This window comes from Dromiciops gliroides, chromosome 1, assembly GCF_019393635.1.
Source record: "Dromiciops gliroides isolate mDroGli1 chromosome 1, mDroGli1.pri, whole genome shotgun sequence".
NCBI classification, from domain to species: Eukaryota; Metazoa; Chordata; class Mammalia; order Microbiotheria; family Microbiotheriidae; genus Dromiciops; species Dromiciops gliroides.
Window position 1 is genome coordinate 624,859,370 of NC_057861.1, and position 15,537 is coordinate 624,874,906.

Sequence of the window (15,537 nt, forward strand, 5' to 3'; positions counted from 1 at the left end):
TGAGACCAATTCACCTTCCCTCGTGAGGATTCACATGTAGGCAATTTGAGGCTATTGTCCTCATCTGAGTTTGTGTTGGCTTCTTCCCTATTGATACAGAAGCTCTCAATGGAGAGGGCTCTTTTTTGCTTCTTACTCATTATTGCATCTTATTTATTTATTCTTTAAGTTGAGGTCTGCTCTGGGAGCACCAGGGTCCCTGTTTTGGGCTTCTTGTGCAGGGGTATAGGTGCTGTGTGACTGGGTTTTTACTCTGAGGCCTTTATGGTGTGTGGAGATCCCCCGCCCTGCACTTCCTGTCTGATTGTGCTCAGCCAGCCAGGTGCCGGACCCCGGCATCTGATCCCGCCTGACCCGTTCATGGCCCTCTCGGCCGGTGCAGGTAGGTTTTTCCACTGTCCTTCTTGGCCACCAGATTTTTGAACCAGGTTCCAGGGGCCTCAGTTGTTCGGCTGTGGCCCGCAGTTCCTGCTGACTTGCCCCGACCCCCTCTACCCCCCTCGGTGCTGGTGCCCTGCGCTGGGCCTCCCTTTTGCCCGAGTCAAACCGACCTTTTCCTGAAGTCTTCTAAATTATCTCTGGTTGGAGGACTGTGTCTCTCTGTCTCTTTGCAGGTTCTGTAGTTTCAGAATCCGTCCAGAGGCTTGATTTAATGTTCGTTTTGAGGGAACAGAAGGAGAGCTCAGGCAGCTTGCTGCTTCCTCTCCGCCATTTTGGCTCCACCCTGTTCAATCCTAATTCCTAGGCAATTATTTTCTTCAGAGAGCTTTTCCATTTGTCTTTTCAAGCTGTTGACTTTTTTCTCATGACTTTCCTGCATCACTCTCATTTTTTCCACTACCTCTCTTACTGTGTCTTCAAAGTCCTTTTTGAGTGCCTCTATGACTTGAGACCAATTCATTTTTTTGGAAGCTTTGGATATAGGAGCCCTGATGTTGCTATCCTCTTCTGAGGGTACACTTTAATCTTCCTTGTCACTAAAAAAAACTTTCTGTGGTCTGCATATTTCTCTGTCTGCTCATCTTGCCTGCCTGTTAGAGTAGGGCACTGCTTCCAGGCTGCACTGTCTCAAGCTTCAGGGGTCCAAGGTGGTATGATTTAAGGAGTGGTAGGTTCTTCACTTGCCTGGCCTGTGCTCAGGTCTGTAAATAACCCCAAGCCTACTTGCTATCCAGCCAGGAAACAGAATTTTGTTTTGCTGAGTTGATAGTTCTGGTGAGCCTGTGCCCCTCCCCCAGCTGGGCCACCACCACTCAAGATTATTTCCTGGCTCCCAGCAGTTGGGGTAGAACTACAAAATTCCGCCTCAGCTCCAGCAGAGATCCCTGTATCCCCCTGGCCAACCATTCAGCCCTCTCATCACATCTTGATATTAGTTCTAGAAGACACTGGATCCTGCAGCTAATTCAGAGGCTCTGGAGATAAATTTCTCTGGTTCGGCCTGCCTGGGGCTGGATCAGTTTCCCATTCCTCAAAGCATATACATCTATTCAGCTTTAATGCCTTGGTGCCAATTAAACCATTTCTAAACCATAGATTCAGAAGTGGAGGGAACTTTAGATGCTATCAAGTCCAACCTCCTCATTTTACAGGAAACTGAGGCACTGAGAGGTTAAGTGACTGCCCAGAATTGTCTGAAATGGAATTTGAACACAGATCTTCCTGATTTCCCAAGTCCAGAGCTCTATCTGCTCCCTTCTACTTCTTTGATCTGAGTTTTGTTGCTATGTAAAGTCGTCTTAACTTTGGATATCCTTTCTTTATTCTGCATCATTTCAAACAAACATTTCCATCATTCTTTTAGTTCATAATATTAATTCTTTATAATATGATATTTCATTACATTCAGATGCCACATTTCTCAATCTTTAGGCAGTCATACTTTATTTTCAACTGTTTGCTCATTCACATGCTTCTATGATTTTTTTTCTTCTTTTAAATAACAGTTTTTGATGCTGTTTGCCTTTGTCATAGCCATTTCTAGGGAGGAAGAAATCCCTTCCCTACTACATTAAACTCTCCCTTGTGACAAAAAACAACAACAATTCAGCAAAAACATTCAATACAGTGGCTTGATCTGACAATGTATGTGACATTCCTCCCCAGTACTCTCCCTTTTTTTTCCCCCAACACTCCATTGTAAGGAGGGAGGCGTGTTGCATGTTCTATTCTGAGACCTTGCTATCAATATTTTTTTAACAGATGAAACTTTTTTTAATCATAAAAGTATTTTATTATTTTCTAGTTACATGTAAAGATAGTTTTCAACATTTGTTTTTATAAGATTTCTAGTTCCAAATTTTTCTCCCTCTGTCCCCTCCCCGCCTCCCTAAGACAGCAAGCAATCTGATATAGGTTATATACGTACAATCACATTAAACATAATGCCAATGACTTTTTTGGGATATAAACCCAGTGATAGGATCACTAGATCAAAGTTACAACTTTGTAAGTTTTTTTGCATAATTCCAAATTGTTTTCCAAAATAATTTAGGTTAATTCACAGCTCCACCATTAGTGAATCAACACAAGACACTAAACCATACATTTTATTTTTAGGTTCACTGCCTTGATTGTTTATGTCCAAGAAGACACACTGCATGGCCATTTCCCCTAAACTTGACTTGTTTTAAATTTGTAAACTTTATTAAGGAATTTATTCTTGTATTCTTGTTAATGTTTTCAGTAACAGTGATCTGGTAGAGCATTGAACGTGGAGCAAAAAACCTATGTTCCAAGTTCTGACTGCCATTGACTAGTGTGATCTTGGAGTTAACTTCTCTGAGCTTTGGTTTCCTTCTCTCAAAGGGGGGGATATTTGCCTTCTACTTGCCTTGTCCTGTGAGTCACAACATAGGAGACTATCTTAAGTTTTGGGGTACCTAATAGAGAATGGAGAGATGCTCACTAAATGTAGTTAGATGTATCATATCCTTCCAGTTATAGTAGTCTGAGATACAAGAAAGTAACATGAGGAATATTTCGTGAAAGCTTGCAGAGAAGCCAATTTTGACTTAGTATTAAGAAAAACTTTCAAATAATTAGAGCCACCCAAAAGTTTTGGAATAAACTGCCTCATAGATTTCCGGGTCCTATTACTGGAAGTCTTTAGACATAGTCTAGATGACAGTTTGTCAGAGGTGCTATAAAAGGGGATTTCTGTCAGCGTACAATTTGGACTATGAAGCTCCTTTCAGTTTTTCCTAAATAATTTAATGTGTATATAAAATGTCTAACAACTCTTAATTTGTTTTGTTGTTATTCAGTTGTTTTCAAATCTTCGTGACCTCATTTGGGCTTTTCTTTTTTTTCTTTAAATAAACATTTTTATTTATAGTTTTGAGTTCCAAATTTTATCCCTCCTTCCCTCACTCCCCTCCCCCTCCCTGAAGTGATAAGTAATCAGGGATGGGTTATACATGTGTGATTATGTTGAATATTACCATATTAGTTATTTTGTACAAGAAAACTTGAATAAAAAAATGAAAGAAAGTGAAAATAGCAAGCTTCAGTCTGTGTTCAGTCTGTTTTTGGAGGCAGATTGTATGTTTCATCATTTTTCCTTTGTGATTGTCTTGGATCATTTTATTGCTGAGAATAGTTAAGTCATTCACAGTTCTTCATCAAACAATATTGTTGTCTCTGTGCACAACATTCTCTTGGTTCTGCTCACTTCACTGTACGTCAGTTCATACAAGTCTTTCCAGGCCTTTCTGAAATCATCCTCCTTGTCATTTCTTATAGCACAATATATTCCATTACTATATACCACTGTTTGTTTAGCCATTCCCCAACTGATGGGCATTTCTTTGATTTTCAATTCTTAGCCACCACAAAAAAGAGCTGCTATAAATATTTTTGTACAAAGAGGTCTTTTTATCTTTTTGGGGATATCTTTGGAATATAAACCTAGCAGTGGTATTACTGGATCAAAGGGTATGCACAGTTATATAGCCCTTTGGGCATAGTTCCAGGTTGCTTTCCAGAATGGTTGGATCTTTTCACAACTCTACCAACAGTGGATTAGTGTCCCAATTATCCACATCCCTTCCAACATTCATTTGAGGTTTTCTTAGCAGAGATACTGGAATGGTTTGCCATTTCCTTCTCCAGCTCATTTTACAGATGAGGAAACTGAGGCAAACAGGGTTAAATGATTTACCCAGGGTCACATAACTATTAAGTGTCTGAGGCCAGATTTGAAGTCAGGTATTCCTGACTCCTGGTTCTGTGGTCGATACACCAAAGCTTTTTTTTTTTTTTGAATTTAATTTTTTTGGGTGAGAATTGGGGTTAAGTGACTTGCCCAGGGTCACACAGCTAGTAAGTATTAAGTGTCTGAGGCCGGATTTGAACTCAGGTACTCCTGACTCCAGGGCCGGTGCTCTATCTGCTGCGCCACCTAAGCCGCCCCATACACCAAAGCTTCTTAAACTATAGGTTGTGACCCATATAGTGTCTCATAACTGAATGTGGGGGTTGCAAAAGATTTGGCAATGGTAAAAGGTTATGTATACCTATTTTATATACCTATATAGCCAGGGTCACATAAAAATTTATTGGGCAAAAAGGGGTTTGCAAGTGGGAAAAGTTTAAGAAGCCCTGCTATATACTTCACCACCTAACTTCCCATACAACTGTAAAGGGCTATATAAATGTGAATCACTCTGCTATTCTCTTTCTTCCTTGACTCCTTTCTTGTGCACCCCCATACCCTGCATCTTAAGCTTGAAAATTTCTGGTTCTCTCAGATATCAGATGAACTTTATTTCATTTCCTCTCCTACTCTTAATTTTGGGAGGGTAAGCTTAGGAGTTCAGTTCACTCCCACCTCCTTATTAGGTATACTTGCCAACATGCTGAGACTCATATCACTGTGTTATTATTTAGCCCTTGTGTGGGTTTGTGAGTTTTATTTTTTAATTTTATAGGGTTTGCTCACTCTGTTGAATAGGACAGAAATGTCTTAATGATAACAAAGGTTTTCTTAAAAAGAGTCTTTGGCTCATCTCCAGTCTTTGTGTCATTTGCGATCAGTATTAAAATCTTCTAGATGGAACCTTTTGGTACTGATGCCTTTTCAATTAATACCTTTGAACTCCTGGATCTAAAAAAACAAATGGCTTTGTCCCTAAATGGGCCCAAGTCTTAGTAACCCAAAAGGTTGTATGCTAAGCCCTTTGCTGGGTAATAATAGCGCTAATTCTGATTTTTTAATGATTATAACTAGGAATAAAGCTGTATAATGCCACACGATGGACAAAGAATTAGAAGCTGAGATCCACCCTTTGAAGCATGATGACAAAAAGCCTCGGGGGAGTTTGGAAAGCCGAACTGAAAAGGATGGTTCCTTTAAGAAAGCATCTCGTCATTCACGGTGTGCCCAGTGCCGCACAGTTTTTTTCTTCTTTTCATTATTTACCTGCCTCTTTGTGGTATTCATCATCTCATTCATCATCCCATGTCCAGATCGGCCTTTTTCCGAAAAACTGTGGACAGTAAATTTTAATTCAGCAGGTAAGTTGACTGTAAGTATGTTCATTTGTGCCTTCCACTGGACTTAGAAAAAAAGCATAATTCCACCTACCCTAAGGATCATTTGGCTCTTCGCTCTATGTAGGAATGGCCCAGAACATGGGTCCTAAGCTGTTACTATTGCTTCCTTATAGTTGCAAGAAGATGTTTAAAAAAAAAAAAAAGAATTGCAAGCAAGAAATGAGAAATAATCAGCCTCCCCCCAATTTAACTGGACTGCTCTCCCTTTTGTAAATAGCCAGCTGTTAAAATTAATACAGTTGGCCTCTTTTATTTACTCATAGCTGGGCTAATCGACATGAAACCTGCCATAAAAACGTGAGTTATTTCTGGTAGATTTTGTATTACAAACTGTTTAACCAAGGTGCCACCAATAGCCCTTAAATCTGCAAGTATCAAAGAACATAAATGATATTTTACGCCTCCCTCACTGAAACGGAAAAGCTTCCAGCTAGCTTCCTTAAATTGACTATTGAATACAATGACTGAGTCATTCTTTTCAGGACATTCCATTTCTTTCATAATGCTTAGGAAAACAGGAGCATGTGGTACTATTTGAGTGGATATGAATTTGAATAATTTTGAGAATGCTTCTTTGTGCTCAGTCTTGAGAGGACTTCTTGATAGGGCATGTAAAGAGCATTGTAAGTTATAACATGCTGTATAAATATGAGTTGTTGTTACTGAACTCTAGAAGATCATCATTCATGGTTAGAAATGGAGCCAAGCAACTTCAGGAATAAACTGCTCTTGAGTTGGGGGGTCAGGTCCTTCACTCCTAGAGCTGGCTTTGTTGACCTTTAAACTCATTCCAATGTCCATTGCGGCCTTCTGTTAAAGAGAAGGGAAAAGAAATAGTTTACATTTTTTTCCCTAAGAGTTGTAAAATACCCTCTACTCATCTAGGGGAACTGCTAAATATGGAATAGAAAAGTTATGGAACTGGTTAATTGTTCCATCTCTAGTCATCTTTCCTTCCTATGGTGAACATTTCAGAGCTTTTCCTCCTTCCTCTTTCCTCCATGTTCCCATCCCAGAGAGTTAGGAAATGAAAAGAATAGCAAGAGGACCTGGCAGAAGGAAGAAAAGTCTTTGCTGCAGTGATGATATTCCTTATTTATCAAAAGTTCTTCGTGATGTTCTCATTAAGAACTGTTCTTCCCTTTACAGATTATCACATACGTCTAAAGCAGTAGCCATGGAAGTTAAATACAGACAGAAAGGACTCATGTGAAAAAAAAATATTTGTAGCAGAACTCTTTGTTGTAGTAAAGAATTGGAAGCAAAGTGGATGTCTGTCAGTTGGGGAATGACTAATCTAACTATGATATATGAATCAGTAGAATATTATTGTATTATAAGAACTAATGAAAGGGATGGATTCAGAAAAACCTAGAACAACTTATATGAGCCAGTGCAGAGTGAAGTGAGCAGCATAAACAGGAGAATCATTTTTATAATAACTACAGTTTTTTGAAGCATACTATTTTCACTTTATTTTTTCATGTTTTTTTCCTTTTGTTCTGTTTCCTCTTTCACAACATGACTAATATGGAAATATGTTTTACATTATTACACATATATAACTTAAATCAAATTGCTTACCATCCTAGGGAGGTAGAAGGGAAGTAAGAAAGAAAATTTGGAACTCAATTTAATAAAAAGAATGTTAAAAATAATTTTTACATGTAATTGGAAAAAATACTATATAAAAAACAATAACTACAATTTTATAAAGGAAAACAGCTTTGAAAGACTTAAGAACTCTGCTTAATTCAAATGACCAGTCATGACTCCAGAAGACTAATGATGGAGCATTCTTCCCACCTCTGGGCAGAGAGATGATAGACTAGGGATGTGAAATGAGATACATTTTCTTATTTCTTTTCTCCCCCCCTCCTTTTTTTTTGCAGGGCAGTCAGGGTTAACTGACTTGCCCAGGGTCACACAGCTAGTAAGTGGCAAGTGTCTGAGGTTGAACTCAGGTCCTCCTGAATCCAGGGCTGGTGCTTTATCCACTGCACTACATAGCTGCCCTGCACCACATAGCTGTCCCTTGAGATACATTTTCAGACACAGCTAATGTGTGCATTTGATTTGTTTGGCTAGGAGAGGGAAAGAGTTAATGGGTAATGAAAGTGACAAAAAAAGATAATAATGTTTAAAAAAAGAAATGGAAGGGCAACAGTAATTTTTTAAATTTTTTAATTTTTCCATTGATTTAGAATTTCATTTTCCCCAAATTACATGTAAAAGCAATTTTTAAAGTTGAATTTTAAGACTTTGTGTTCCAAATTCTCTTCTTCCCTTATCACCTCCCTTAAAAACACAAGCAATTCAGGGGCAGCTAGGTGGTACAGTGGATGGAGCACCGGCCCTGGATTCAGGAGTACCTGAGTTCAAATGTGACCTCAGACACTTAACACTTACTAGCAAGTCACTTAACCCTGGGCAAGTCACTTAACCCCAATTGCCTCACACAAAAGAAACCCCAAAAACACAAGCAATTCAACAGAAGTCATACATGTGTAGTCATGCAAAATATTTCTACATTAGTGAGGTTGTGAAAGAAAACAGACCAAAAAAACAGAAAAAGGAGCTAAAAAAATTAGGCTTCAATCTATATTCAGACACCATCAGTTTTTTCTCTGGAGATGGATTGCATTTTTCATAAGTCCTTCAGAGTTGTCTTGGATCATTGTATTGCTGAAAATAGCTGTCATTCACAGCTGATCATCTTACAATATTGCTGTTACTTTGTATAAAGTACATTTCACCTGGAAGGACTTGCATGAACTGATGATGAGTGAGATGAGCAGAACCAGAAGAACACTGTACACAGTATCATCAACATTGTGTGTTGATCTACTGTGATGGACTAGATTCTTCTCACCAATGCAATGGTACAGAAGAGTTCCAGAGGACCCATGATGGAAGGGCATCTCCAAATCCAGAAAAAAAAAGAACTGTGGAGTAGAGATGCTAAATGAACCATACTATTTCTTTTGCTTTTTGGTGCTGTTGTTTTTCTATTTTGAGGTTTTTCCTCATTGCTCCGATTCTTCTCTTATAACATGACTAATGCAGAAATATGTTTAACATTATTGTGTGTGTGTATATATATATATATGTGTGTGTGTGTGTGTGTATATATATATATATATATGTATATATATAAAACCTATATCAAATTACCTGCTGTCTAGGGGAAGGAGGGAGAAAAATCTGAAATTGGAAAGCTTGTATAAACAAATGTTGAGAACTATTTTTACATGTAACTGGAAAAAAATAAAATACTTTTATCAGAAAAAAAGATAAAAAAAAGTAAAGTACATTTCACTTTGCATCAGCTCATGTAAGTCTTTCCAAGGTTTTCTAATAGTATCCTGCTCATCATTTCTTAAAGCACAGTAGTGTTCCATCATAATCTCATCCCACAATTTGTTCAGCTATTCCCCAATTGATGGGCATCTCCTTAATTTAGAATTCGACTTTTTGCTTTTTATCTCTTTTTGGATACCAACATAGTAGTGGTATTACTAGGTCAAAAAGTATGCATGGTTTTATAGCCTTTTGGCCATAGTTCCAAATTACTCTACAGAGTTAGAGAGTGCTTTTTTTTTTTTTTTTAAGTGAGGCAATTGGGGTCAAGTGACTTGCCTAAGGTCACACAGCTAGTAAGTGTTAAGTGTCTGAGGCCAGATCTGAACTCAGGTCCTCCTGACTTCAGGGCCGGTGCTCTATCCACTGCGCCACCTAGCCGCCCCGAGAGAGTGCTTTTTTAATATTGCTATAGGTAGCTTTAATTATTTTATCTGAAAACTTCATATCTTTTGATCATCTATCAATGGGGGAATGGCTCTTATTTTAACAAATTTGATTTAGTTCTCTGTGTGTTTGAGAAATGAGGCCTGTCAGACAAATTTGCTTCAATTTTTTTTTCAGAGTTACTATTGCTAACTTAACTGTATTTACCTCCATCCTATTCCCTCCCCATGACATTTACTCTATTTTCTGCCTTCTTTCACCCTGTCTCCTCAAAAGTGGGCAACATACCCTTTGACTCAGCAATTCCACTTTTAGGTCTTTTTCCCAAAGAAATCATGGAAAGGGGAAAGGGACCCACATGTACAAAAATATTTATAGCTGCTCTTTACCTGGTAGCAAGGAATTGGAAGTTGAGGGGGTGCCCATCAATTGGGGAATGGCTGGACAAGTTGTGGTATATGAATACAATGGAATACTATTGTGCTGTAAGAAATGATGAGCAGGAGTTCAGAGAAACCTGGAGGGTCTTACGTGAGCTGATGATGAGTGAGATGAGCAGAACCAGAAGAACATTGTACACAGTATCATCAACATTGAGTGTTGACCTACTGTGATGGACTATATTCTTCTCACCAATGCAATGGTACAGAAGAGTTCCAGGGAACTCATGATAGAAGAGGATCTCCAAATCCAAGGGAAAAAAAAAAAAAAGAACTGTGGAGTATAGATGCTGATTGAACCATACTATTTCTTTTGTTTTGGGTGCTGTTGTTTTTTTTTTTCTATTTTGAGGTTTTGCATTACTGCCCTGATTTTTTCTTTTATAACAGGATTAATGCAGAAACAGGATTCATGTTATTATGGATATATATATATATATGTATATGTATATAGATATATAGATATAACCTATATCAGATTACCTGCTGTCTAGGGAAGAGGGGAGGGAGGGAGAAAAATCTGAAATTGTAAAGCTTGTATAAACAAAAGTTGAGAACTATCTTTACATGTAACGGAAAAAATAAAATACCTTATATGTAAAAAAAAATTAAAAAAAAAAGTGGGCAACAGTAAATTTAGAAGGGACACGTAATTATTCTAATGGGGAATATTAACTACCTAGTCCTTATTCAAATAGACTTAGTACTTAACTCCCCAGGTGATGACTATGTGCTGGTCAGTTGGGCTCCCTGGATAGGCTTCCATGTTCTCATCTGTAAAATAAAGAGGGGATGAATCCAGTGGTGACTGATGTCCTTACCAGTGCTTTGTTCACCCAAGGGCAGCTTTCAATGCTTATTTGTTACTCTTTTTCAGTAACCTATGACTTCATGGCATTTAAAGATATAAACGATGACACAGTTCAAGATGTTATATTTCTTTATAAAGACAGCAACAGCAGCAGCAGCAGTTTTAACATATCCTGCACAGATGAAGGTAATTTTGTTTGTTAGTAGGAAGAAAGAAGGAAACCTATAGTGATTTCTCAGGCACTAGTCAAATGCAAAAATTCCTTTCCTTTTTCTGGCAGAAACATATTAGTCAAGAGAGTAATATAGAGGTTGATTGAATTTGTAGGTAATGATTTTGGAGCAGTGTTTCTGCTGATCAGTTGAAGACACATAAACCTGGAAGATGGGGAGGCATCCATGATAAATTCATTTGACCAGTATTTGTTAAGTGTCTGAGTGTGTAGATCAATGGTATCAAACTCAAATAGAAAGGGATCCCTGCACCACTAATTGACTTAGAAAACCTCAAATTAACATGATGTGTTGCATTTTTATTTGTAAAATAAAAATGTATGTTTATGTGTGTATATTTATTTTTAATATGGTAAATATTACCCAGTTACATTTTAATCTGGTTCAGACTGCACTTAGGAGTTTTGCAAGCCATGAATTAGACACCTCTGGTGTATTTCACTATGCTGAGTACTGTGGCTGGGGAAATAAAGATGATTTAGAGATTCTCTGACCTCAAGAAGTTTAGTGAAAAAATTTTTAACCTGGGATCTGTAAACTTTAAAAAAAAATTGATAATATAATTGGTTTCCTTTGTTATCTTAGGTATTTTATTTTGTGCTTTTTGTGGGGATCTATAGGTTTAATCAGACTGCTGAAGGGATCCATGCTACAAAAAAAAAATTAAGAAGCCCCAGGCTGATTTTTGGTGGGAATGGAGGGAAGATATGTTTAGGCTGGATTGGGCCCAGGTAGTCTGCTTTCAGGGCACCGGGTGAAGGATATTACAGTGAAGAAGTATAGATTTAGTGTAGGGCTTGGTTATGATCATAAAAATGCATGAAATTATGTTGGTTGGGGCATTTTATATAGGGTTTGCCCAGAGCAAAGGATATATGTTTGGGAGAGCTAGAAAAATATATTGATGTTCAGATATGGGGAGCCAAGAATCCTAGACTATATAAGTATAATTGAATTTGAATTTCGGCATCATTTAGGATAGAGAGCCATTGAAAGGAGAGACATGATCCAAAATATAATTTTGGAATAGTAGCATGATTAGGAGGCTTTTCTGGTAGGTCAGGTTGGAAGTAGCAAAGAACTAGAGTGGTGGACATAGGATAGAGAGTAATGAAACAGATGAAAAGACAAAGGAAAGATGGAATCTATTCAGAGAGAGGGTGTGGGGCTGCAGCTGTGATTTCATTGGTATAGGAAGCTTCCTCAGTCGTGCAAGGAGAAAGAACATAAGTCTTCCTTACTCTGAGGCCAGCTCTCTGTCCACTTGGCCATACTGCCTCTCTACAATCTATTGCACTTGATGATTATCAGTGGCAAGGAAGAAGGAGGAGGCAACGATGACAGGGGGTTCTACCCTCAGACAATAGCTGTGTGACCCTGGGAAAGTCACTTTACCTCTGTTTGCCTCAGTTTCTTCAACTGTAAAAAGTGGGAAGAATATTAGCACCTACCTCCCAGGGTTGTTGTGAGCATTAAATAAGATAATCACTTTCTTTCATTTTTTCTTTTATTTGAGTCTTCTTGTACAAAATTACTAATATGGAAATGTTTTACATGATTGCACTGTATAACCTATATCTGATTATTTACCAACTCAGGAAGGGGAGAGGAGGAGGGAGCAATAGAATTTGGAACTCATAAACTTTTTTTTCGTTAAATAAATTTTAATTTTGTTAGTGCTTTGTTTGAGAGACCAACCTCATAATGTAATTTTGTAGAAAATATCATAAACTTTTTAAAAAAATGTTTAAAAATTTGGGCAGCTAGATGGCAAAGTGGATAAAGTACCGGCCCTGGATTCAGGAGGACCTGAGTTCAAATTTGGCCTCAAGACACTTGACACTTACTAGCTGTGTGACACTGGGCAAGTCACTTAACCCTCATTGGCCTGCAAAAACAAACAAACAAACAAACAAATGTTTAAAAATTGTTATAACATGTAATGGGGGAATATATTGTGTGTGTGGTTGTAATGCACTTAGCTACTATTCTTATTGGCCTGGGTGACGGCCATCATCGTAAATAGGAAAGTGTGGGGAACCTCAAGGTGAAGATGTATGGTTATAAGTTTGTAACCAGTGTTCAAGAAAGAACATGGGTCCAGAGATAAGAGATTTGGGAGTAATTTGCTTGGAAGTGGTAGTGGAAGCACACAGGCGACAGGGTATGATAGAAAGAACACTACACCTCGAGTCAGAAGACTGGCCGTGGAATGCCTTTGAACCTCAGGTTCCTCCTGTAAAATGAGAGAACTAGAATAGATTAATTCCTAAAGTTCCTTCTAGCTCTAAACCCTTTGGATGAAATTGCCAATGGACAGAATTCAGAGAGAGAAAAGAAGCAAGGTCAGAATCTTGAGGAATGTTCTCTGTGAGCAAAGGTTTAAGAGGGGGAAAATGTGTGAGTTTCATGTGTCAAGAGTCTGAACCCTGAGCTAAAGACTCCACTTGAAAAAGGAGAATCAGAAGTAGCTCAGGAGTGGGGCAGGTGAGGGAGGAGGTCAGTGGGTTAAGAGGTGATGGTGGCACTCCTTCTAATACATGGATCAAGTAACAAACAAGAATGTATTTGTATGCAAACAGTGACTTTGGCTTTCCTCTCCTAGGCTTTTCCTCCCCGTGTGCTTTTCTTGCTGCTCTGTCAGGTGCCAATGGCAGCCTGCTCTGGGAGAGGCCTGTTGCTCAGGATGTTGTCTACATGGAGTGTTCTGAAACCCAGGGGATGAATGCGCCACCCTCAAGTTGCTTCATTACAGGGAAACACAATTCTTTCCTTGCAGTTGATTCTTCCATAGGTAGGAGAAACAGGTGGAGCATATTTATATTTTCTCTCCTAAATTTTCATGGTCTTTTAAGGAAGGACGGGGATGGCATGGGAAGATGAAACCAAGTGAAACCAAGATCTAACAGTTCAATTAAATGTTTATTTGGGACCTAATATGTTGGGTATCTTCTAGACATCAAGGGACATTAAAAAGATAAAAAAGACACCATTTTCATCTTCAAGAAATTTATAATGGTGTAGATTTTTCTTTTTTTTAGCAAGGCAATTGGGGTTAAGTGACTTGCCCAGGGTCACACAGCTAGTAAGTGTTAAGTGTCTGAGGCCGGATTTGAACCCAGGTAGTCCTGACTCCAGGGCCGGTGCCCTATCCACTGCGCCACCTAGCTGCCCCTTTTGGTGTAGTTTTTTTTTTCTTTTTTCTTTTCTTTTTTTTTTTTTGTGGGGCAATGAGGGTTAAGTGACTTGCCCAGGGTCACACAACTAGTAAGTGTCAAGTGTCTGAGGCTGGATTCGAACTCGTACTCCTGAATCCAGGGCCCATGCTTTATCCACTGTGCCACCTAGCTTCCCCTTGGTGTAGATTTTTAATGAAATCTCTAAAAAGGAATCAGCATCCTCTTAAAAGAATCATACCATGACTACATTTATTCAACCTAATTTAAGATGTTGTGTGCCAAGAATACATTCTTTCTAGAATCTAAACCCAGGTGCCAAAGGAGTTATGTTGCTCCCTGGGTGGGCCACCCTTGGTTTGTGAGGGAGAAGCCATTGTCCCTGTGGGTTTTTTTTTTCTTTTTCGTGATGACTTCAAAGTAATCCTACCCAATCTGCAGGGTTAAGCTCTTCAGTGGAGACATTTTTCGAGTTGCTTTAGTTCTTGGTTGTGCCTATTAATAGCATAAGTTGTAGATAGTCACCAGGAAGTCTCAGGTTTGGTAGAAATGGGGAGGAGAAAAAAGGTGGCATGACAAGCTCTTCTCTAGCATGCCATTGTGTACTTCTTTATACCAGGGCTTCTTAAACTTTCCCATTTGTGACTCCTTTTTGCCCAAGAAATTTTTACACAACTCCAGGTATATAAAATAGGTATATATAACCTTTTACTGTTGCCAGGTTTTTCTCGACTCCCTTCCCCCACATTCAGTTACATGATCCCATCAAGCACCTTTCGCAAGCATGCTGTAAGCCACTGACCCTATACTAAAATTTGGCTGAGTGAACCCCCTTCTCAAGTTATGGATGGAGTCTTTAAAATAAACATTTAAGTCCAGGAAAACATATGAAAAGGAAAGGAAGTTGACTTTGTACCTCTAAAATACAGGATAGGAATAGCTTATCAGCAAGTATGAAATAACTATAAGTGGTTTGGGGCTGACTATTTAAAACAAGTTGATAGGATATTAGAGAGCATTTCTTGTTCTGATTTTGGACAAGTCAGCCAAATAAATCTAACGCTGAAACCACAAGCTCCTTTGCCTTTTAGGATAGAGATAGATGAGCATGTTTTCAGGCTCCACAATACCATATATGTGAATAGCTGATTCAGAACTTCCCAGATAATTGTAGGTTACAAAAAGAGAAGAAAAGATCAGGAAGTAGAAATGATTTCAGGGAATGAAGAAATCTTATGGGGTGGGAAAGGAAAAACTTTGTGTGGGTAAGGAGATTTAGTATTAGAACAAGAGTTTTTATAACAGGATTTTTGTCCTGAGAAATTCAGTAGATCTGAATGGTATAATCATACCAATAGCTGACTTTTTTTGTCTGCAAAACACTTGAGGAATAATAATTAGAGCTCACACTTAAATAACTCCTTACAGTATACAAAGTGCTTTCTCCACAACTCTATAAAGTAGAAGTACTATGTTTTATTTTCCTTGTTTATCTGATGAGAAGCCTGGTGGGAGATTATAAAATGGGTGTCCTGGGTCCCCTCCTTAAATGGAGGGTCTGGAAGGAGCTCTCT

The 15,537-nt window shown here is 38.5% G+C and overlaps 1 protein-coding gene across 3 annotated transcripts in view; it reads left to right on the top strand.

Annotated features, from left to right (window-relative positions):
• Window positions 1-15,537, top strand: part of FAM234A (family with sequence similarity 234 member A) — a 62,188-nt gene that overhangs the window by 30,125 nt on the left and 16,526 nt on the right. For 2 of the 3 annotated variants that reach the window (XM_043978878.1, XM_043978877.1), the window contains 3 exons: window positions 5,231-5,517; window positions 10,621-10,740; window positions 13,393-13,581. In XM_043978878.1, the coding sequence (XP_043834813.1) occupies window positions 5,256-5,517; window positions 10,621-10,740; window positions 13,393-13,581 (571 nt within the window). In that variant the 5' untranslated portion in view covers window positions 5,231-5,255. The remainder of the gene's footprint in view (window positions 1-5,230; window positions 5,518-10,620; window positions 10,741-13,392; window positions 13,582-15,537) is intronic. The other variant, XM_043978879.1, reaches the window with a different exon arrangement.